General features: G+C 35.2%; 1 protein-coding gene across 1 annotated transcript in view; it reads left to right on the forward strand.

Moving 5' to 3' along the window:
* LOC123552244 (neuron navigator 3-like) overlaps positions 1-24,311 on the forward strand; it is a 227,660-nt gene that overhangs the window by 47,736 nt on the left and 155,613 nt on the right. The window contains exons 2-3 of the mRNA XM_053542290.1: positions 6,341-6,458; positions 12,531-12,583. Coding sequence (XP_053398265.1) covers positions 6,341-6,458; positions 12,531-12,583 — 171 coding nt within the window. The remainder of the gene's footprint in view (positions 1-6,340; positions 6,459-12,530; positions 12,584-24,311) is intronic.

Here is a 24,311-nt window from a genome sequence, read left to right on the forward strand (position 1 = left end):
ACTGAAAATTTACTGACTGAATAGTGAACAGTGCAGACCATGGTATGATCAGCATGCACAAGAAGGGCATTTAATATTTGGTTGTATCCAGCTGCAGTATTTGGAGAGTTTCCCATTGGGTATGTTCAGTTAGTGTTTTTCTGTGACTATTGGGATGTAGGAGTTACTTATCAAAGAAACATTGTATAGGCCTGAGGATTTTGTGGTTTACGTGATTGGTGGTTTAGTTGAATGGGGTTTGGATTTGGTCCATGGTTTAGTTGAATGGACAGGGGATTTTGTCCATGGTTTAGTCGAATGGGCTGGGGATTTTGTTCATGGTTTAGGTGTATGTTGTCATGGCTACAAGTGAAATATCTGATACAGATAGTCTGACCTCTAAGTGTAAAGGATTGTTATAACAGACTCCCAATGGTGTTGATAATATTATGACTTTCACCTGAATGTCTGTGACCTGAGAGCTGGTAAGAGCAAATTAGTTGACTTGAGCAGGTAATGAAACTGATAATTGAATAAACAAAATCATAGAGCCAGATGGGAAATGTCTAACACCTTCTATTGTTAGCCTGTGTTCTAAATGGGGAAATTTGGTAAAAGGGAAAAGTATAAAATTGTGGTAAAAATGATAATAATGTAGCATAGCAATAGGTTTAATGGTGTCTGTATGGCAGATATGCCAACATACCTTTCAGAAGCCTTAGAAGTCTGGATTGGATAGAAAAAAAGGCTGTTGAATCCAGGTACTTACTTAAAAGTTGGCATGCAGTGTATTACTAAAAAAATTAATTACTAAACAGATATCAGTCAACAGTGTCGTAAAATCATTTTAAAAAAACACAAATTGATTTTGGAGAAGTGTTAAGTGTATAATATTGAGTTGGTACATTGTACTACCAGATAATAAAGATGTTAACGACACTTCTGATGAAAAAACTCATCTCTGCAAAAGGCAGAATATTTTCTTTTCCATTCAAATTCTTAGTTAATTAACCTCTCCATAGCAAAAACCTCTGTATTTTAATCTTACCAGCATTGTTAATGCTTTTGATGGTTACTAAACTGGAACTTGAGTCTTATAATAATTTGCCTAGGAAAATGCTATCAAAAGTTGACCAATGGGAAGAGGCAGTCTAGCAGGACTCGAGTCCAAACTCAGTTCTATAACATGTTAGCCCTTACCATTTTGACAGGATTGATTCCGCTTTTGCAACCAGTGTAGATCATGATCAGCCTGCACATCCATGCAGTTTGATCATGATCTACACTGTTTGCCATTCAGTCAGTATCTTTAACAATTAATGGTACTGTCCAAATTGAAAGATGGACAAGTTCATTATATAAATCTAGCAGGGTAAGGATTAGCCATGTTTGGAGTCACTTACAAAACTGATGAGCATTGATACAACTTAGTAGCAGTTGTATAGCATACCGGCTGTCAGTCCATTGTTAATTTTGCAGAACTTCCTGTAGATAAATGGTGCATAGTCTATTGCCTTAGAACTTCTGAGAATGTTGGCACCTGTCATCATAGAAATGGTCAGTGATGCTAACCTCTTACATGCAATAAAACAGTAACTGTTGCTATTATTTTTTGCAGGATGAAAACAGTGAATATTCTTATTTTTGCAAGTTATGAAAGAGAGGAGTTGTTGATATAATATTTATGTAGATCTGACAATTAATTTTGTTTTATGTATAAGATCAACTAATAATGTTTATCTTTAAAAAGGGTAATCTGTAGTTCACACATACTGTACTGATATCTATGATAAAACAAATTAAACTATAACATCTGAGTTAATTCCAAATGCAAGAAATGGGCATACAATAACTGGAACATGCTTGAAATTTCTTATCATAGAATGACTGCAGTGAGAGTTTAATCAAGTACATTTTTTGCAAAGAAATAAACAAAACTAAACCACTGAGCTGGTAGATTCTGTTTTTCTGTATCAGCAAAATTTATTTTCATGGGGTAGGTATGAAGGCGAGTGTATTGAATGTCACTCAGCACAGTTAAAGGGATGCGTATTATGCGTATAAGGGATGTATTACTGTTAAAAGTTCACGTATAATTCTAGTATCTATTAACCCTTATCGTGCTAGGCACGACTGATTATGTCTTTGCGACTAGTGTAGATCATGATCAGCCTGCACATCCATGCAGTCTGATCATGATCTGCACTGTTCGCCATTCAGTCAATATTTCTTTGGTAAGCACCCTTTGAGAAATTTAGCAGGGTAAGGGTTAGTTATCTGTTTGCAGAAATTTAGATGACATTTTACTTTTGTTGTGTATCATAGACATAAAATATCAAATAGTATCGATTTTATTATTCTGACATTTTCTGGAGGCAACTTTCTTTGGAAGATTTTTAGATTTGTAATAGATCAGTTGATATTGACATTATTGCATGACAAATCTGTTCAAATTGTTCAGAATTTTATTAGAAATTACAATAATTGTCTAGTTCAGTCCCTTTTCTAAGCCTTGGTTTGAAATATTTTAGAAAGATACAGTCTGCTATTAGATCTAAAACATGTAGTAACTATAAGAAATCCTTACATCAAAATAAAGGGAGATAATCAGATATGATGTATTATACATATATCAAATTTATTCCTCACTCAAAACTTAACATATTACAAATGAGTCAAAGTAGTAATAATCTTCTAACTTAAGTCTTAATTATGATAACTTTTAGTATATTTTCTTACAAAAAAAGTGAAGCTTTCAACCCTCACAAATACAAATTTAATCATGGAAAGAAAAAAAAAAGAGATGTTTGATAAAAATCTAATAATTCATTTAATAATGTTATCAAAATTGAGTGAAAGTGTTAAAATTGTTATGATATGTGTGGGAAGATATATGAGTTGTGCTAAGTGTTGACTGCTGTGATTAATGAGATTTCTGCCCAGCCTACTTGGGCTTATCAGTCATTTTTGAGATCATAAAATCTGATACTGTTAACAATTATTTCAGAGTAGATTTAATGGATAAACTGTATTATATTTATGAAGAAATCAACAAATCATTTTTCAGGGCCCTAAAATGCAATGTTAGGTGGTACATCCTGTCCTGCCCATTTCTCTTCCACTATCTTTCTTTTTTTCTTTTCTTTTCTTTCTTTCTGTTTTGCTTTGGTTGGCCATTATTTTAAGGATGGGCATTCCTTGATCATTGATATCTTTGATTATACATAAGATAAAAATTACTCAATTCTCCCTCATGCTCCGGGGTATATATTGATGGGTGAGGCCCTATCCTGTTGCCTTCTATGTGCAGTTATGTTGAGGTTGAGTTTGGTCTAGAAACTTTAGAGATATTATATATTGTTGTGAAATGCAGAACATTTCTATGCATATTCTCTCTAAAGTATGCATATTTTCATCAATTTACGTCATAATATAACAAAACTTATTGTTATGTTCTAAAGACAGAAATTGTATTTTTTTGGATGCAGAGTACTTCCAGTTGCCTCGTGTTATTTATGTCTTTTGTGGTTAATGGGAAAAGCCAGGTAAAATAATTCGATTTGCAAGCTGCATTACCTTTGAGGTGCCACACTTGCAGGGCATTTAACATCCTGAAGATCATAAGTTGGCAAAAAAATATTTCTCAGTTCTCATCTGTAAGTGTGAAGATGCTAATGGGGTAAAGCCCAATCAGTTCAGTCAGTCATGTTCCTGAGTTAATCACATTCATAAGTTAGTAATAATTGAGTTTGTGGATATTGTTGCTGAGTTGAGATAATTCATGCATTATAGTAAACACATACAGTACAAGTACATTCAGTTGTTTATTAATCACATACACTACATAGTGAATCCTGATTATAAGTTCATTTAATCATATTTTGTTTTTATACCCCTTGGCATGTAGCAATTGAACTGTCTGTCCATTTGTCTGCTGTTCGAACTAGATTGCCTACAGCCCACCTTGATGACCCAGTTTAGTTCATACTCACTCTCACTCACTCTCAACAATCTTTGTAGCAAGACCTACACACTGACTTATATATAAATGACCTTGACCCTCATATGACCTTCACCTTCAACTTTAAACCTTAATAAATAACATTTTTGGCCCTGCAGCCCACATAAATGACTCTGTTTAGTTCATACTCACACTCTACAACATTGAAACTGACTTGTATATAGATGACCTTGCCTTTCATATCACCTTCACCTCTCAAGCTTAAACATTTTTGGTCCTACAACCCACAGAAATGACCCAATGTATTCATGCACAGACTCAACAATCTTTGTGGCAAGACCTAAAAACTGACCTATATATAGATGACTTTGCCTTTCATATGACCTTCACCTCCAAGTTTAAACATTTTTGGTCCTACAGCCCATAGAAATGATGCAATATAGTTCATGCACAGACTCAACAATCCTTGTAGCAAGACCTAAAAACTGACCTATATATAGGTGACCTTGCCTTTCATATGACCTTCACCTCCAAGCTTAAACATTTTTGGTCCTACAGCCCACAGAAATGACCCATTGTAGTTCACACACAGACTCAACAATCCTTGTGGCAATACCTAAAAACTGACCTATATAAAGATGACTTTGCCTTTCATATGACCTTCACCTTCAAACTTTAAACCTTAATAAAAACATTTTTGGTCCTACAGCCCACTTAAATGTATCCAGTTTAGTTCATACACTCAACAAACCTTAATGAAAATGCAGCTCCTTGTTTAAAACCATGTGCTTGAGGTACTGAATGCCAGAAACCCAAAGCTAAACTAACAATCAATTTTTTGTACCTACAATAACTTTGTGATCAACATATAGCGACCCCTAGCAGAGACTTTAATCGTTTTAAGGGAAAATTATTTCTTTCTAATTGGACTGCTCAAACCAAAGAAATTATATTTATTGTTCCAAGTCCCTAAACAGTTTAAATTAAAAAAAGTTCAGAATGTAAGCACATTTCGTAAGTACTATTAATTACAATTTTACTACAAGAATTTGTGTAATCTCTGTACAATTTTCATGTCTCACAACTTTCGTACAATAACTGTCTCTGAGGTAATTATTGGGGTTCTTGATGCACTTTCAAGTTCAAGTTTACTGAATGCTGGGTTAGAAGCAGAATTTCACTGTAATGGACTAATGGTTCATTAGAAGATGATGGTGACAGATAGTCTGTATTTGAAATGTCCTTTCCACCGCAGTGAAGTGTTTTATCAAATTATGTTACACCCAACTGCTTAAAAAATATAATAATTGTTTCCTGAATCCTGGTAGCTTTAAAGTACATTTTTGTACTACAGTCACTAAGTTAATTATATCATGGGACCCTTGTTGCTAAATCGACAGAATTTACACCTAGCAAATTTTCTACCTTTCCTCTGGCCTGCTTGCAGTTTAGTGCATGCTAATGAAGCATCTGAAAAACAAAAGTAGGGTAAGTCTGCAATATTTTGCAAGATCTTTATGATATTTGCATTAATAATTTTCCAAAGTTTCCAGCCTTTCTCAAGCACATGTTACCCATAATTCTTCAGAATTGTAAATAGCTCTCCTAAACTGGAGAGTTCAGTGAACAAAACCTCCAGACTGAAGAGTTCAGAGAAAAGCAGTTCAAAGGATGCATTGCATCATAAAGTTTGGTTGAATATGGCTTTGTAAATATTTTAAAATGTAGTGAAGTCTTTCAAGGGTCCTTTTTCTCAGAATTATTTTCTGAAGACTGTATATAAGGACTGTTATGCAGAAGTTTGTGACGATCATCTCCAAAGAATCAATGTGGGTTTTGAAGGGCTTAATCACTATTTTATTACTTTGTCATAATTAACACATCAATACAAAATATTTACATATCATGCAATAGTAAATACAATGTACATAATTCTGAATTAGTAGCACATTAATTACAATAAATGTAAGAAGCAAAAGGGATGGGCCACAAGTTACTGGAACATAATAGAGGGTTGACCTTTTCCTAGAGTTACCCATTGGTAACAAAATGAGCATTATTCATGTATTGGTGTAATTATTAATAATGTAATTTTCTTTAAGAACAAGTGATTAAATGGTGTTAGTCTCATATGAATTATAGAAGCTAAATATATATGAAGAGCTAGTGGTTGAGTCTAAAAGGTTCAGTAGCAGCAGGTTGGAATCTGTCAGTGTTACTCTTGTAATGGGTCCCTTGAAAATGAATTTATACAAGTTGTTCATTTTCAGAATTGTGATTATATTAAGTTATGTTTCATGATGGCTGGTGTTTGGTAATTTGTCTTAGATAGAGTTTATGGTGTAAAATTGAGGAAGTTTAATAAAACTGATTAATATTTTATGAAAATTCTATTTTCAGATCTATACAGACTGGGCTAACCACTACCTGGAGAAAGCACGGAGTAAACGTTACATCTCCGACCTTCAGCAGGACGTCACAGACGGCGTTCTCCTTGCTGATGTCATAGAGGCTGTCAGTGAGTAACATTCTGTATTATATAGTTAGTAGTCATCATCAAAAGCTCAGTTAAGTGGTCCTGTTCTGGAAGAAAATGACAACTGAGACAATCATGTCTGACAATTTTACAGACATGCTAATCCTTCAAAGTAATTGAGGAAGACCAAGGATGACTATAATTATGAACTTTGTGAAAATAATACAGCAATACTGTAATTTGACTGATGGATGAATGGAGGCCCTTCCAAGGATTCAGTATTTTAAGCTCGACTTAACGAAGTATATGGAGAGCTATCCTTAGATTTACTCACCACAGCATCGGTGTCTGCATCCACACCTTCGTTTAAGTTTTGATGCACTGTTATTACTTTTTGGACTTCCCTATCTGCATCATATAACACAAGGGCAATAACTTTTGCACCAGTATTTCATGAGTTATTTTTAGCTCACTTGAGCAATGCTCAGGTGAGTTATTGTGATCGCTTGATGTCCAGCATCTGTCTGTCTGTCTGTCAACATTTAGCTTGTGTATGCAATAGAGGCTGTATTTTTCAACTGATCTTCATGAAATTTTGTCAGAATGATTGCCTTGATGAAATCTAGGCCAGGTTCGAAAGTGGGTCATATGGGGTCAAAAACTAGGTCACCAGGTCAAATCAAAGAAAATCCTTGTGTATGCAATAGAGGCTGTATTTTTCAAATGATCTTCATGAAATTTTGTCAGAATGATTGCCTTGATGAAATCTAGGCCAAGTTCCAAAATGGGTCATCTGGGTTAAAAACTAGGTCAAATCAAAGGAAAACCTTGTGTATGCGATAGAGGCTGTATTTTTAGCTCACCTGAGCAATGCTCAGGTGAGTTTTTCTGATCGCTCAATGTCCGGCGTCCGTCGTCCGTCGTCTGTCGTCCGGCGTCTGTCAACATTTAGCTTGTGTATGCGATAGAGGCTGTATTTTTCAATTAATCTTCATGAATATTGGTCAGAATGATAACCTTGATGAAATCTAGGCCGAGTTCGAAAATGGGTCATCTCGGGTCAAAAACTAGGTCACTAGGTCAAATCAAAGAAAAACCTTGTGTATGCGATAGAGGCTGTATTTTTCATTTAATCTTCATGAATATTGGTCAGAATGATAACTTCGATGAAATCTAGGCCGAGTTCGAAAATGGGTCATCTCGGGTCAAAAACTAGGTCACAAGGTCAGATCAAAGAAAAACCTTGTGTATGCGATAGAGGCGGTATTTTTCAATTAATCTTCATGAATATTGGTCAGAATGATAACCTTGATGAAATCTAAGCCGAGTTCGAAAATGGGTCATCTCGGGTCAAAAACTAGGTCACTAGGTCAAATCAAAGAAAAACCTTGTGTATGCGATAGAGGCTGTATTTTTCAATTCTTCTTCATGAATATTGGTCAGAATGATGACCTTGATGAAATGTAGGCCGAGTTCGAAAATGGGTCATCTCGGGTCAAAAACTAGGTCACTAGGTCAAATCAAAGAAAAACCTTGTGTATGCGATAGAGGCTGTATTTTTCAATTGATCTTCATGAATTTTGGTCAGAATGATTGCCTTGATGAAATCTAGGCCGAGTTCGAAAATGGGTCATCTCGGGTCAAAAACTAGGTCACTAGGTTAAATCAAAGAAAAACCTTGTGTATGCGATAGAGGCGGTATTTTTCAATTGATCTTCATGAATTTTGGTCAGAATGATTACCTTGATGAAATCTAGGCCGAGTTCGAAAATGGGTCATCTGGGGTCAAAAACCAGGTCACTAGGTCATATCACGTAAAAAACTTGTGTATGCGATAGAGGCTGTATTTTTCAATTGATCTTCATGAATATTGGTCAGAATGATAACCTTGATGAAATTTAGACCAAGTTCGAAAATAGGTCATCTGGGGTCAAAAACTAGGTCACTAGGTCAAATCAAAGAAAAACCTTGTGTATGCAGTAGAGGCTGTATTTTTCAACTGATCTTCATGAAATTTAGCCAGAATGATTACCTTGATAAAATCTAGGCCGTGTTCGAAAATGGGTCATCTCGGGTCAAAAACTAGGTCACTAGGTCAAATCGAAGAAAAACATAGTGTATGCAATAGAGGATGTATTTTTCAATTGATCTGTATGAAATTTGGTCAGAATGATTGTCTTGATGAAATCTAGGTCGATTTTGAATATGGGTTATCTGAGGTCAAAAACTACGTCACTAGGTCAAATTAAAGAAAAATCTTGTGTATGACATAGAGACTGTTTTTTTTTAAATTGATTTTTATGAAATTTGGTCAGGTTGATTGCCTTAATGAAATCTAGGTCGAATTTGAATATGGGTCATCTGAGGTCAAAAACTAGGTCACTTGATCAAATCAAAGAAAAAACTTCTGTATGTGATAGAGGCTGTATTTTTCAGTTGATCTTCATGAATTTTGATCAGAATGATTGCCTTGATAAAATCTAGGTCGAGTTTGAACATGGGTCATCTAGGGTCAAAAACTAGGTAATATCTAAGAAAAGGCTTGTTTTATCGCAAGAGACCGATTTTTTGGTCCAATCTTAATGAAAATTGGTCAGAATATTTGTTTCCTTGAAATCACTAGGTCAAACATGTTTTACACTGTTATGGAGTGTTTCTTAGGTGAGCGACCTAGGGCCATCTTGGCCCTCTTGTTTAACTGATCTTCATGACATTTTGTCAGAATGGTTACCTTGGTAAAATCTAGACCAAAGGCGAAAATGGGTCATCTGGGGTCAAAAACTAGGTCACTAGGTCAAATCAAAGAAAAACCTTGTGTATGCGGAAGAGGCTGTATTTTTCAATTGATCTTCATGAATTTTGGTCAGAATGATTGCCTTAATAAAATCTAGGTCAAATTTGAATATGGGTCACTAGGTCAAATCAAAGAAAAACCTTGTGTATGCAAGAGGGGCTGCATTTTACACCAGATCTTCATGAAATTTGATTAGAATGTTTGTCTGAATGAAATCTAGATCAAGTTTGAATATGGGTCATCAGGGGGTTGAAACTAGGTCAGCAGGTCAAATTAAAAACCTTGTGTAAGCAATAGGGGCTGCATTTTACACTGGATATTCATAAAATTTAGTCAGAGTAATTGCCTTGAAAAATCTAGGTCAAGTTAGAGTATGGGTCATCTGTGGTCAAGAACTAGGTCACTAGGCCAAAACAAAGAAAAACCTTGTGTATGCGAGAGAGACTATATTTTTCAATTGATCTTCATGAAATTTGGTCAGAATGATAGTCTTGATGAAATTAAGGTCAGTTTTGAATACGGGTCATCTGGGGTCAAAAACTAGATCGCTAGGACAAATTAAAGAAAAACATTTGTATGCGATAGAGGCTGTAATTTTTAATTGAGGTTCATGAAATTTGGTCGGAATGATTGCCTTGATAAAGTCTAGGTCAAGTTCCTATGTAGGTCATCTTGGCTCAAAAACTAGGTCATAAGGTCAAATAAAAGAAAATACTTGTTTACCCTCAAGATTTTTGGTCCAATCTTAATGAAAAATGGTCACAATATTTGTGTCCATGAAATTACTAGGTCCAACATGTTTACACTGTTATGGTGTGTTTCTCAGGTGAACGACCTAGGGCCATCTTGGCCCTCTTGTTTAAGTAAAAGTTTTGTCTTTAAATTAAAATGTGGTACACTATCACTTAATCTCTGTTACTATCGATGGATTTGATTAAAACTTAAAACTGTTGTCCCTCATCATCACCCACATCATATGACAAAAGGTACATAACCCCAGCATTTATTATCTCTCCCACACCACTGTGGTGGGAGATATATTGATTAGGTCTCCAACACCACTGTGGTGGGAGACATATTGATTTACTCATGTCTGTGTGTGTGTCCGTCAGTCAGTCCGTCAGTCATTCAGTCAGTCTGTCACAAATCTTGTCCACGCTCTAAGTTGAACATTTCTCATCCCATCTTCAACAAACTTTAACAAAATGTGTTTGCCAATAAGTCCTCGGCCAAGTTTGATAACTAGCCAAATCAGCCAAGGCAACTCAGAATTATGGCCCTTGAATTACTGAAAAATACTGATGCTTGTGATACAGGTCTTGGTGCATGGTTGACTCAGATACATAATGGAGAAGAATGCCAATCTAGATGATTAGGGAGACATGGGCTATTCTCAAAAGCAGCTCTAGTTAATCCCCCGCCACGAGTGGTGGGGGGTTATAGCAATGGTCTCTGTAACACTTTGTGTCCGCTCCATATCTCCTAAACCCCTTGAAGGATTTTCATGAAACTTGGGTCAAATGATCACCTCATCAAGACGAAGTGCAGAACTCATGAGTTAGCCATGTTGGCTCAAGGTCAAGGTCACAGCCTGAAGTCAAAGGTTTTAGCCTTCCATTTCGTGTCCGCTCCATATCTCCTAAACCCCTTGAAGGAATTTTATAAAACTTTGGTTAAATGATCACCTCATCAAGAGGATGTGCAGAACCCATGAGTCAGCCATGCTGGCTCAAGGTCAAGGTCACAACCCGAGGTCAAGGGTTTTAGCCTTCCATTTCATGTCCGCTCCATATCTCCTAAACCTCTTGAAGGAATTTTATAAAACATGGGTTAAATGATCACCTCATCAAGAGAATATGCAGAACCCATGAGTCGGCCATGCCGGCTCAAGGTCAAGGTCACAACTTAGGGTCAAAAGTTTGAGCCTTCCATTTCGTGTCCGCTCCATATCTCCTAAACCCCTTGAAGGAATTTGATAAAACTTGGGTTAAATGATCACCTCATTAAGGCGATGTGCTGAACTCATGAGTCAGTCATGTTGACTCAAGGTCAAGGTCACAACTCAGTGTCAAAGGTTTGTTTGTTTGTTTTTTTTGGGGGGGTTTAATGCCGTTTTTCAACAGTATTTCAGTTATGTAACTTGCGGGCAGTTAACCTAACCAGTGTTCCTGGATTCTGTACCAGTACAAACCTGTTCTCCGCAAGTAACTGCCAACTTCCCCACATGAATCAGTTTGGAATAATGAATGATGATTTTTACAGTATCAAAATAGTTACGCCCTCTGTCTCCAGTGATAGCTCTTGTAGCAATTTTTCTGCTCATAAACCACATGATGACTTTATTATAGAATTTTTGGCTTACCAGAGCACAATGTGCTAAATGTGAACTATTGTGATCCACGAGTCCATCAAAATTTCTTCAAACATCGCCTCTAAAATCATTATCATCCTTGGATGGAGTTTCTCAAGTTTGTTTGGAATGGCTCTGCTTGACTGTCCTTACTCTAGGGCTGCCAGACCTAAAACAAAATAGGAACATAGATTATAAATTCCCAAAAAATTAAGTAACCCATTTATGGATTTTCATGAAATTTAATACAAATATAGATCATAATAGGGTAGTGTTGCATACAACTTCCTTCAGGATCTTTTCAGTAAATACAGAGTTACTGCCCTACTACAGAGTTGCTTCCCTTTAAATGTTTTAAAACTAATAATTACCACATAACAAAGTAATCAAATAGTAGATCTTGATGATATTTAAATCAAATATAGATCGCTGTAGGGCAGTAACTGTTGTGCACATGCAACTTTTGTCAGACTTGCTTTAGCAGGTTTATATATTTAAGAAAATATATCACATTTTACCCAGATCAGCCAGTGAACCAACAAACCATGGCAAACTTCTATTGTATGTAACTTTTCTATATCTTGAAATTAAATATCTTTCAAAATACAGTTCCCTCACTCACAAAACAACCTATTCTGCAGAGGTTACTGTGAAATCATTAATATTCATGGGGGATTAATTTTCATGGATTTCGTGGTTGTGTCAATCCACGAAATTTAATCCTAACGAACAAGTAAAATTCCCATTCATTTTATGTTCATAAGTTGAAATCAGCAAATTCATATCCCACGAAATTGTCATTTTGAGCAATACCATGAAATTTCATACCCACGAAATTAAATGATTTTACAGTATAAATTAACTTAATTTGCTCGTTAATATAGAATGCTTCCTTATTTCAAGGGAATGAATAAGATAACTGCTCTTTATGTAACTGTAACACTTGGATTTCTTTTATTGTTATTTTCAGCTAATGAGAAACTTCAGGACATAAAGACCAAACCGAAGAACAGTGCACAAATGGTAAGTTTTACAAGGGAAATAAATCTTAACTTGTCAATATTTTATTCTGTTACACTTCTCTCCCATTTATATACCAATAACTCTTGATTCAGACTTGCTTGGAGGCAATCATTTGTTACTTCCCTTGGACAAAAAAATTCTGGATAACACATTTTCTGTGGTTATATTCTTGGCCAGATTAGTAGATGATTACTAGGTGAAAAACATGAAATGGCTGTTAAGAACTCAGTAGTTCACTATTAGCATAATGACTTTAGAAACCTTTTAGCTCTGAATTATAAGATCAAACTTAGTGAGTTTATATGAATGCCCCTTTTCTCTGGTTTTATCAGAAAACAGTTGTATTTTTCAATTAGTTTTGCTGTATGTTTATCCTACATGTCAATTAAATGGGGCTCAAGGGAACTGTGGAACTGATCCATTGTAGATAGTTCCGGCAGAACCCTCACTGACAATGTAGTGATAATAATCATGTCAAGTTGAGTTTGTCAAGTGAAAATCTAATATATATTTTGTAGATCACTTCTGATACAGTTTGTTAATGGTCTGTTGGGCAGATTTCAAAAAAACTTAAGAGTGAGATGTCAATTTTAGCTCATCTGATTTTTGGAGAGAAAAAAATTATGAGTTATTGTCATCACTTGGTAGGCGTCAGCGTCTGCATTGGCGTTAGCGTTGCCTGCTTAAGTTTTATGTTTAGGTCAACTTTTCTCCTAAACTATCAAAGGTATTGCTTTGAAACTTGCAACACTTGTTCCCTAAGAAACATAACTCTGTCCTGTTTTTTGCAAGAATTATGGCCCCTTTTGGACTTAGAAAACATCAGATATATTGGTTAAGTTTTATGTTTAGGTAAACTTTTCTCCTAAACCACCAAAGCTATTGCTTTGAAACTTGCAACAATTGTTTACCATCATAAGCTGACTCTGTACAGCAAGAAACATAACTCCATCCTGCTTTTTGCAAGAATTATGGCCCTTTTTGGACTTAGAAAATCATGGGTAGGACAATATTTCTATTATACAGAGACAAAAAAATCAGATGAGCATCTGCACCAGCAAGGCGGTGCTCTTGTTAATCATCTATGGTATCTTTATTTAAAAATGTATGTAAAATCACTAGGATTTATTTTTAGCTCACCTGTCACAAAGTGACAAGATGAGCTTTTGTGATCGCGCGGTGTCCGTCGTCCGTGCGTGCGTCCGTCCGTCCGTAAACTTTTGCTTGTGACCACTCTAGAGGTCACATTTTTCATGGGATCTTTATGAAAGTTGGTCAGAATGTTCATCTTGATGATATCTAGGTCAAGTTCGAAACTGGGTCACGTGCCATCAAAAACTAGGTCAGTAGGTCTAAAAATAGAAAAACCTTGTGACCTCTCTAGAGGCCATATATTTCACAAGATCTTCATGAAAATTAGTCAGAACGTTCACCTCAGAACGTTCACCTTGATGATTTCTAGGTCAAGTTCGAAACTGGGTCACGTGCCATCAAAAACTAGGTCAGTAGGTCAAATAATAGAAAAACCTTGTGACCTCTCTAAAGGTCATATTTTTCATGGGATATGTATGAAAGTTGGTCTGAATGTTCATCTTGATGATATCTAGGTCAAGTTTGAAACTGGGTCACGTGCGGTCAAAAACTAGGTCAGTAGGTCTAAAAATAGAAAAACCTTGTGACCTCTCTAGAGGCCATATATTTCATGAGATCTTCATGAAAGTTGGTCTGAATGTTTACCTTGATGATATCTAGGTCAAGTTCGAAAGTGGGTCACGTGCCTTCAAAAACTAGGTCAGTAGGTCAAATAATATAAAAACCTTGTGACCTCTCTAGAGGCCATATTTTTCATGGGATCTGTATGAAAATTGTTCAGAATGTTCACCTTGATGATATCTAGGTCAAGTTTGAAAGTGGGTCACGTGCCTTCAAAAACTAGGTCAGTAGGTCAAATAATATAAAAAGCTTGTGACCTCTCTAGAGGCCATATTTTTCATGGGATCTGTATGAAAAATGGTCTGAATGTTCATCTTGATGATATCTAGGTCAAGTTCGAAAGTGGGTCACGTGCCGTCAAAAACTAGGTCAGTAGGTCAAATAATAGAAAAACCTTGTGACCTCTCTAGAGGCCATATTTTTCATGGGATCTGTATGAAAATTGGTCTGAATGTTCATCTTGATGATATCTAGGACAAGTTCGAAACAGGGTCATGTGCGGTCAAAAACTAGGTCAGTAGGTCTAAAAATAGAAAAACCTTGTGACCTCTCTAGAGGCCATACTTGTGAATGGATCTCCATAAAAATTGGTCAGATTGTTCATCTTGATGATATCTAGGTCAGATTTGAAACTGGGTCACGTGCCATAAAAAACTAGGTCAGTAGGTCAAATAATAAAAAAACCTTGTAACCTCTCTAGAGGCCATACTTTTCATGGGATCTGTATGGAAGTTGGTCTGAATGTTCACCTTGATGATATCTAGGTCAAATTTGAAACTGGGTCAACTGCGGTCAAAAACTAGGTCAGTAGGTCTAAAAATAGAAAAACCTTTTGACCACTCTAGAGGCCATATTTTTCAATGGATCTTCATGAAAATTGATCTGAATGTTCACCTTGATGATATCTATGTCAGTTTTGAAACTGGGTCACGTGCCATCAAAAACTAGGTCAGTAGGTATAAAAATAGAAAAACCTTGTGACCTCTCTAGAGGCCATATTTTTCATGAGATCTGCATGAAAATTAGTGAGAATGTTCACCTTGATGATATCTGGATAAAATTCAAAACAGGATCACGTACCTTCGAAAACTAGGTCAAATAATAGAAAAACCTTGTGACCTCTCTAGAGACCATATTTTTCAATGGATCTTCATGAAAATTAGTCAGAATTTTTATCTTGATAATATCTAGGTCAAGTTCAAAACTGGGTCACATGAGCTCAAAAACTAGGTCACTATGTCAAATAATAGAAAAAATGACGTCATACTCGAAACTGGGTCATGTGGGAAGAGGTGAGCGATTCAGGACCATCATGGTCCTCTTGTTACGAATTTGGCTAAAATTTATATTACTCTTGCAAGAAAGATAATACTGTAGAAAACATTTAATTCTTTTGGCCAATAGAAACTGTTAATTTTGTCCAAAAATACACTAAAACAAAAAGGAAACCATCCCCCCCCCCCCCCCCCCCCCCCACACACACACACTTGGGGGGCAGCATGTAGTAACCAGTATTCGTATGTCCCTTCGTTCTACACAACTTCACATCCAGTCACAGATGATCATTAAATTTTAGTGCTTAAAAGTTTGTGTAGCATATCTTAAAATGATATGTCCAAGATTAATGAAACCATGTAGGAATAGTATTCACAATAGAGTTACGGGCCTTGATTGTCAAAAATATGCATAAAGGGCATACAGGCTTGTATTTAATGTACTGGAAAAGTATTTGACTTTGACTTTTAAAACAGGTTGAAAAGCATGCAAAGTTGTGCAACTGTTGTTCTGTTTGTGATTTCACTCAGCCAGACCAGAGTTACGGTCCTTGACGTAGTGAAAAATACACATAAAGTGCTTTAAAGTTGTGTTCTGTATCTTTAAAAAGTATTTCAGTACTTGCAGGCTGATCTTGGTCTGCACTGGTCACAAAGGCAGAATCACTTGCCACCAGCAGGCTAAAGGTTAAAGAGCCACAGTAGCTGCTTTAAAATGTCTCCCCCATCTTCTGGTCCTTTGGTATCATGGAGAACATGTAGTTTTACTGCTATTGCCAGTTGGCATGTGTGGTGTTGTACATTTCGTTACCTCTCATGAACAGACTCAGTCATAACAAATCTGCTATTATGTTGCTTGGTTGCCTTCTCTGCTTCCAAAGGATCTTTCCACAGATTTTACTACTGTAAAATCATTAAATTTCATGGGCATGAAATTTCGTGGTTTTGGTCAAAAGAGAAATTTCGTGGGGATTGGTATTCATGGATTTCAACTTTTGAACATAAAATGAATGGGAATTTTACTTGTTCGTTGGGATTAAATTTTGTGGATTGACTCAACCACAAAATCTAACAAAATTAGTCCCCAACGAATATTAATGATTTCACAGGAATACCCCTGCGAAATGATATGTTACTGTTCATGAATTGTTTGTGAAGATAAAATGGCTCAAATTCTTAAATACCGTGTTCATGAACAGTGCATGAAAAGTGAAAAATGACTTCAAGAACTAATGTACATGAACAGTTCATGAACTATTCATAGTTCTTGATATTTTGTTGAACATGAATAATTCATGAACTTTTTGCTATATGTTTTTATTGTGCCATTTTATCTTCACGAACTAGCAGTGAACCATTCATGAACATGATTCTTCATTAGTTCATGAACTACCTGTCATGAGTAGTGCATGAAAGATTCAAGAAAATAACATCATGATTGTTCCTTTAACCTTTTATCATGGACAATTCAAGAACTCTGTGTGATTCTTTAGTAGTTCATGAACTGTTCATGAACACTTTTTAAGGACAGTTCATGTCCAAAAATTCATGAACACAAATCAAGAACTGTTGAAGGTTAGTTCATGAACAGTTCTTTAATGGTTTGAAGTGTTCATGATTTCAAGAACTGCATTTCACAGGGGTTATTATATTAACAGTTACAAAAATGTATGAAAATATTTCACAGTATATTTTGGATAACCACAGATTGCTAGACAAAGTCTATTGTCTGCTGTTATAGTGGAAGCCAATTTAGTTAATTACTATAGATATTTATGTGATGTCAGCATGCAATATTTGTTTTTTTCTTTCTATGCAGTGAATAACAAGCAAACAAAGAAAGTACATTAAAAGAATTTGCAGATTTTCATGAAACATTGTGAATAAGTTGATAGTTAATTTTAGCACAGTAATTAGCATTATGTTTTAGCATTTCCTTTATTTTTGGATTTCACATGTATTTTAGTGCTGTCATGGCAACAGTGTTGTTATATTCATACTGACTGAATTACAACTTTCATTGTAGCAGCGTAGCATGGTCATCATATCTTATCAAAAATATTACATTGGTCTTAGGGTTTGATCTCTCATTTTGGTCTGCAAGTGTCCGCAAGCTCTCCATTTTAAGCTGGCTTGGTTCAGGTTGTTGACTGGTGCAGAAAGTTGAACGAGACTGGTCTTATTCCATTCAGTTTCATCAAAAATTCTACTTACATGGTACGCTATCATTATTTGGGTATGTTTTATTGTGGTCGCAGTCTTTTATTGCTCGTCCTCGGGGATATTTGTATAACATTGGACATAAAAACATACAATCATAACATTAAAGGACATAGATAATATGTTTCCGTCTCAGAGCAATCAGTTTAATGCATGGTTTGTGAAACATAGATCATAATTGTGATCGAAATTGACGAGGTCCTAACAATTCCCATTTTCGTAGCCACAGAAGGGTCCGCTTTTTTTTCATTATCAAATGCACCATGCCATATGTCAAATAATTCCACTTTATTAGACTTTTATGTGTGTGCCAGACATTTTGGGAATATCTTTTGTGAAAGTTAATTCTTGTGAATTTGTCTTCGGAAAATTTGGATTATTTTCAGGTTTGTGTGATATATTTTGTCTGGTTTATCGATTTCAGTGTTTTACTTCTCTTTTTCCTATCTTGCCGACAATCAATTTAAATGATTACCATTGCAGTTTATAATTTGTAGGGTACTATAGTGCATTATGGGGAAAGAAAATTGCTTTACAGGAACTTGATGGCATTAAAATTATTCCTGAAATAGCAGCTTTAAAAGATTGAAAATTTATTTTGGTGTTTAAGTAGTCTGAAACTGTGCTGTTATCGAGGACAATGTAAGTAATATAAGAAAAATTTCAGCGAGAACCTTTCATGCAGCATTGCCCCTGAATATTTTAGTAACTTTTAACTATATTTAGATCGTTTTACAGTTTTCAAAATGAATGTCACATTTTCTGTAGGAGAAACTGTTTTCATAAACAGTAAGTGTGTTGTTGTTTTTATGCCCCCCTTCGAAGAAGGAGGAGTATATTGTTTTGCAGATGTCGGTTGGTAGGTCGGTCAGTCGGTCGATATGTAGACCAGTCCGTTTCCGGATGATAACTCAAGAATGCTTGGGCCTAGGATCATGAAAGTTCATAGGGAGGTTAGTCATAACTGGCAGAAGACCCCTATTAATTTTGAGATCAGTAGGTCAAAGGTCAAGGTCACAGTGACCTGGAACAGTTTAACGGTTTCCGGATGATAACTCCAGAATTCTTGGGCCTAGGATCATGAAAGTTAATAGGGAGGTTGGTCATGACAGTAGATGACCCTTATTGATTTTGAGGTCAGTAGGTCAAAGGTCAAGGTCACAGTGACCCAGAACTGTTAAATGATTTCCGGATGATAACTCAAAAATGCTTGGGCCTAGGATCACGAAAATTGATAGGGAGGTTTATCATGACCAGCAAAAGACCCCTATTGATTCTGAGGTAAGTAGGTCAAAGGTCAAGGTCACAGTGACTCAGAACAGTTAAACCGTTTCTTGATGATAACTTAAGAACGCCTTGGCCTAGGATCAAGAAACTTGATAGGGAAGTTGATTATGATCAGCAGATGACCCCTATTGATTTTGAGGTCAGTAGGTCAAAGGTCAAGATCACAGTGTCCCGGAACAGTTAAATGGTTTCCAGACGATAACTCAAGAACGCTTTGGCATAGGATCATGAAAGTTGATTGGGAGGCAGATGACCCCTATTGATTTTGAGACCAGAGGTCAAGGTAACAGTGACCAAAACAGTTAAACTGTTTCTGGACGATAACTTGAGAATGCTTGGGCCTTAGGATCGTGACAGTTGATAGGGAGGTTAATCATGACCAGCAGATGACCCCTATTGATTTTGAGGTCAATTGGTCAAAGGTCAAGGCCACATTGACCCAGAACAGTAGAACTTTAGTGTACAGTGACCAAACAATTTCTGTTCCTTGTGCAATTACTGAATGTATCAAGGGGGAGCATTTCGTGTTCTATGAGCTCTTGTTTAATTTATAAGTACATGTAGTAGCAGTGCAATTCATAATAAAAACTTCCTACTGGGTACTTTTGATACAAAATTTATGGAACCAGAGTTACATCTAGGCATACAATTAATTTAGTTGTCAGTTTTATGATTTGATTTTAATGCCACATAAAAAGTTTGTTACAGATCAGGGTTTAAATTATAAGTAAGGAAGAATTTTAAGCTACCAAGTATTCATTCTTTATGAAGAAACAACAGTTTCTTTTTTAAGTGGTTGGAAAAGAATTGAAAAAGGTATAAGATTAGAAATGCCTATTTTCTGATGTGTAAAAATTTAGTCGGACATAGAAAGAAATACTTACATTCTGGTAAAACATTATGAAATTAAGTTCATGTTGCTGTATGAATTCAGTTGAAAGCAATATCCGACATGATAATCCTGTTAGGGCCCAATGTTCTCCAACAAATGAAAATCAACTTAATAGCTGAAAAGCTTATGAGAGTTTTGTTCTTGTAGAGATATTATTATGAGTAATGAACTCTGGGATTTGTTCTCAGATGAGTAATAAGTACACTAAATGTTGCTGGGCGGACTCCTGCAGCCGTAACTTGCAGCTTGTTTAGTATCAAGGTCTTTCCTGTTTGCAACTTTTTTAATGAAATAATAAAAACAGTATTGTGTTGTTATATTTCAAGGCCAAGAAAACGGTAGCAAAAAAAAAAAAAATCTGTAGTGAAGAACTTAAGCTCTTATTAAGAAAATATGCAAATTTATGATGATATTTAAAATGTAGTATTAATTGATCTGAAGAGGAGAAAATATAAAGGCCTAGCCAAGAGTTCCAGTACAGTTGACATTAAATCTCCCACATTGAGTGTACGCACGCATTGAATGTACACTATTAAACCTATGTTAAACCTAACCCTAACCTTTAGTCAGTATATAGTACACTCAATACGTGCGTACATCCAAAAGGGACGATTAAATGTTGACGGTTCCAGTTCATGTATTTCCTGCAAATGGAGGCATTTCTGAAAGGGGAAATAATCACGGTATGAAAAGATTATCAGTTTATCAGTTAGTACGTAGTGCTTGTAAGATGTGATCGTCTAATATTATAAGATTTAAAAAAGATATGTTTGATTATCTTTGTTATCTTTTGTTATGGAGTCCTAGCTGTCAGATTCAGATGCCATGTTAGCACAGCAGAGGGGGAGTGCAAGTCTATGAATCCAGAGGTGGAGAGTTGAGTTCAGAGTGACAATTTGACAGGAGACAGTGTTGTCTGAAGTGTTTTCATCCTCCATCTGTGATTCAAGTGGGGAAGTTGTGACCAGTTCAGTACTGGTACAGAAACCAGGAGCACGTGTAACATTGATGGGTCACTGTTACATTACTGAACTACAGTTGGAAAAACATGTCAAACCAAAAATCAAACAATTTTGAAGGATTAATGTCTTAGTTCTGCATCAGTGTAAGTATGGGCCTGCCTTATTATGATTCTCTGTTACTTGTTACAGAATGATAATACTTACACATATAACCCAATAATCCAATAATATATAACTGTTGGCCTTCTAGCTGATCCAGTGAGTTAATATTCAGGAACTCCTCATGCTTGGCTTACCTGGTGACTTTATGATTGAAAGGGGGATTTTCAAGGCAAAATGTACATGTTGTTTTAATGAACATTAAATGAATGGGTAATAAACTCGAAATATTGTCAGGTAATGAGTTTTGCTGACTCACACATAATTAATAGCTGAAAGCTCGTTTTGCTTTTTCGGAGTGAAAAGTACACAATTCACATTATGCATGGCGCACCTGGGGTAGATTTTATAAAGAAATCATTGCTATTTTATTACCATTCAAAGATTTTGTACTTTTTAGAGCACAAAAAAGTTACGTATATAGTGTGGACAGTTGTCTTTCTTTTAAGAGCCTTTGTTGAATCTTGGGAGTAGAAAAAAAATGGTTCATGCACTTTTTAGTTGAGTGAAAAGTACTGCGTTAAACTATGGCTCAGTTTCTGAATAATTATATTGATGCTCAAAGACAAAGACTACTTCATGTGCTTACAGTCAGATGAGCAGAGTTGTTATTTTGGATATACAATAATCTAAATAGTAGAAAACCTTTTTACTACTAAAAATCAGTAAGTATGTTTGAATTATCTCCCTTTATTTCATGAAAATTATTAAAATTTTAGTAGATGAAATAAATTTCAATGAATTAGAAATCAACAGGTCAACATATTTTGATGAAAAAGCAATTTGGAACACATCTGATTTGGAACTCTTCAATTTTAAGGTGAAAATACAGGACTTTTCAAGTGAAGTTAGAAATATACTTGAATGTCAAAGTTCTGACTAGTATCACCTGTAAGATTTGTGGCTGGATTACAAAGGTCAAGTAACTGCTGTAATGGATTAATGTTTAGATTATTTGATAGATCAAAGTTAGATTCACAGTATATAACAGCAGATTCTGTGTTCTGAATTGATAAACATGACATTCAGAAGATTACTTAGAATGTATTTCATGTAAACATTTATGTTTTTCTTTCTGAATGGTGGTCAAACACTTGATTTATGTGCTTTTTGGATTGTAAATGATGACCTCAGCAAAATGTCTTCATGCTGAATTTAAGATGCTACATTATATTGGTAAGCAGAATTAGTGGAATCTTAACCTTTAATGCTTATTTGGTTTGATCTAGGGCAAGTATGTAGTGTGTTAGCCATAAACTTTTTAAAATCCCATTGCTCCTATTTGGATCCTATGGATGTAACTTGGAAAGGGTTGTATGGTGTTTTCCATGTTCTGCTGCCTATGTTTCATGTGTATGTCTGTGAACTTTTTGTCGTGGTCAGAAATAACTATCAAACAGAGTTCTTTGAATTGCTATTAAACTGTTGATCTTTTAAAAAGAGGTGCAAGGTCTTTTCCAAGCACCACACACATGTAGATACTTGCTTTTTACACATAAGTGAAACTGTGAGTCCCAGGCTATTCTTTAAGTTCATTAATGTTATGTACCATAATGATTTCTGTCAGCAGCCTTTAACTTTTACACTTTGCTGTAGGTAATGTATGATTCAAGATGAAAGTATGTCAAACACATATCATATGGTGCTAATTTCATGTGCCTAAAAACCTTTTTTATGTCCGAATAATCATTTCATTCCATCATTACTATAGGAGAGAAAATGTTAATTAAAAGGAAAACTAACAAATTTCTTGGAATAATCAAGGCTTGTGGAACACGTGACTAGGTAATGACATAAGAGCATTTCTTACAAATGAATAACAGACAAGTATTTTATAAATTTGTAGGGAGCAATACATATCGCAAGAGGGTTTAAAAAGATATAACGCACAGAATGTGTTTAGAAGGGCTGTTTAGAATGTTACAAATGGTATAATGCATTGTTTATAAACATGGAGGAGGTTTTTGAAAAGTAAAACATAAAACAGAACCATGTGTCGGTGCCTTGCAGGGAGAATGAACAGCTGCTATTTGCTTGGAACTCAGAACTCGCTGGTTAAAAAAAAGATACTGTTTTGTAAGGAAGCTTGGCAGTTCTCTTCCAGAAAGTTATTTGTAGCAAGACCCTTTAGTGAAGTTAAATTGCTGTGAAATTAGGTGGTGGCTCCCTGAAGCTTTGTTTTCTTTAGTTTGTTTTGTTTGTACCATAGAAAGTTGATGTACTAAGAGGCATCCAGGAACATTCTCACTCAATAAAAATAAAATTAGTGTTTGTCTAATAAACATAGATAATAGTTCCTCAGCAGTTACACTACATTATTTAGGCACATCCTGCAAATTTTAAAGTGAAAGTCACAAAATGACATAAAACTTGTTAAAATAACGACCTGTGCAAATAAGCAAATATCAGTAACTTTTAGTATATTATTCTTTGCTTTCTTAAGATCAAAACAGTGTATAGTCTTTATTATTAACAATGAGTTTTGGGTGTAAGCCAAAGAGCTCTTCTTTATGGTATTTCAATATCAATTTTGAAAATGAGATAAAAATTTTGAATAACACTTTGTTTCATTTTTAACTGCATAAGATGTATTTAAAACAACCCTTAAGAATGTGATACTTCAAAATTGATATTTGTGTCATAATATTATCCCCTTATGTGACATGAGATAGGAAAAAGTCAAAATAACTCATGTTTGCATGTTTTTAAAGTAAAAATGTCTTTAGCATCTTTCATCATTAGCATGATTATTGACCTCATAATTTTATTGCATCAAATTTATTGCAGACCAGAAATTCTGAAATAAACATTAATTTAAAATCATTTACTCTTGTTTACATACATGAATGATTTCAAAACTGAATATTAAGAAATTATACAAGGTATTTTCAGTGTTATCAAAAATATTCACAACATTTTTAGCAGAACATTGTAAAATGTTGTGATTTTAAAGCGGTGTAAATGTATATTTATATAGCATGAAAAGCTCTTACTTCATGTGATTTATTTTGTCGGAAAAGATCTATTTCTTGTTTTGAATAAATTTTCTATTTTAGTATTTCCCCGGCCATTATAGTTTTTATTTGCAATATAAGTACTTGTGAGACCAATCTGATTGGAGATGTAATACAAAGAAGGTCATGTAAATGAATTATTGATTGCTCTTTACATGAGAGAGTTTTTAATTTGCACTGCTTTTATTTTCTGGAGCACAAAATCAA

The sequence above is a fragment of the Mercenaria mercenaria genome, chromosome 4 (genome assembly GCF_021730395.1).
Source record: "Mercenaria mercenaria strain notata chromosome 4, MADL_Memer_1, whole genome shotgun sequence".
In the NCBI taxonomy this organism is placed as follows: domain Eukaryota; kingdom Metazoa; phylum Mollusca; class Bivalvia; order Venerida; family Veneridae; genus Mercenaria; species Mercenaria mercenaria.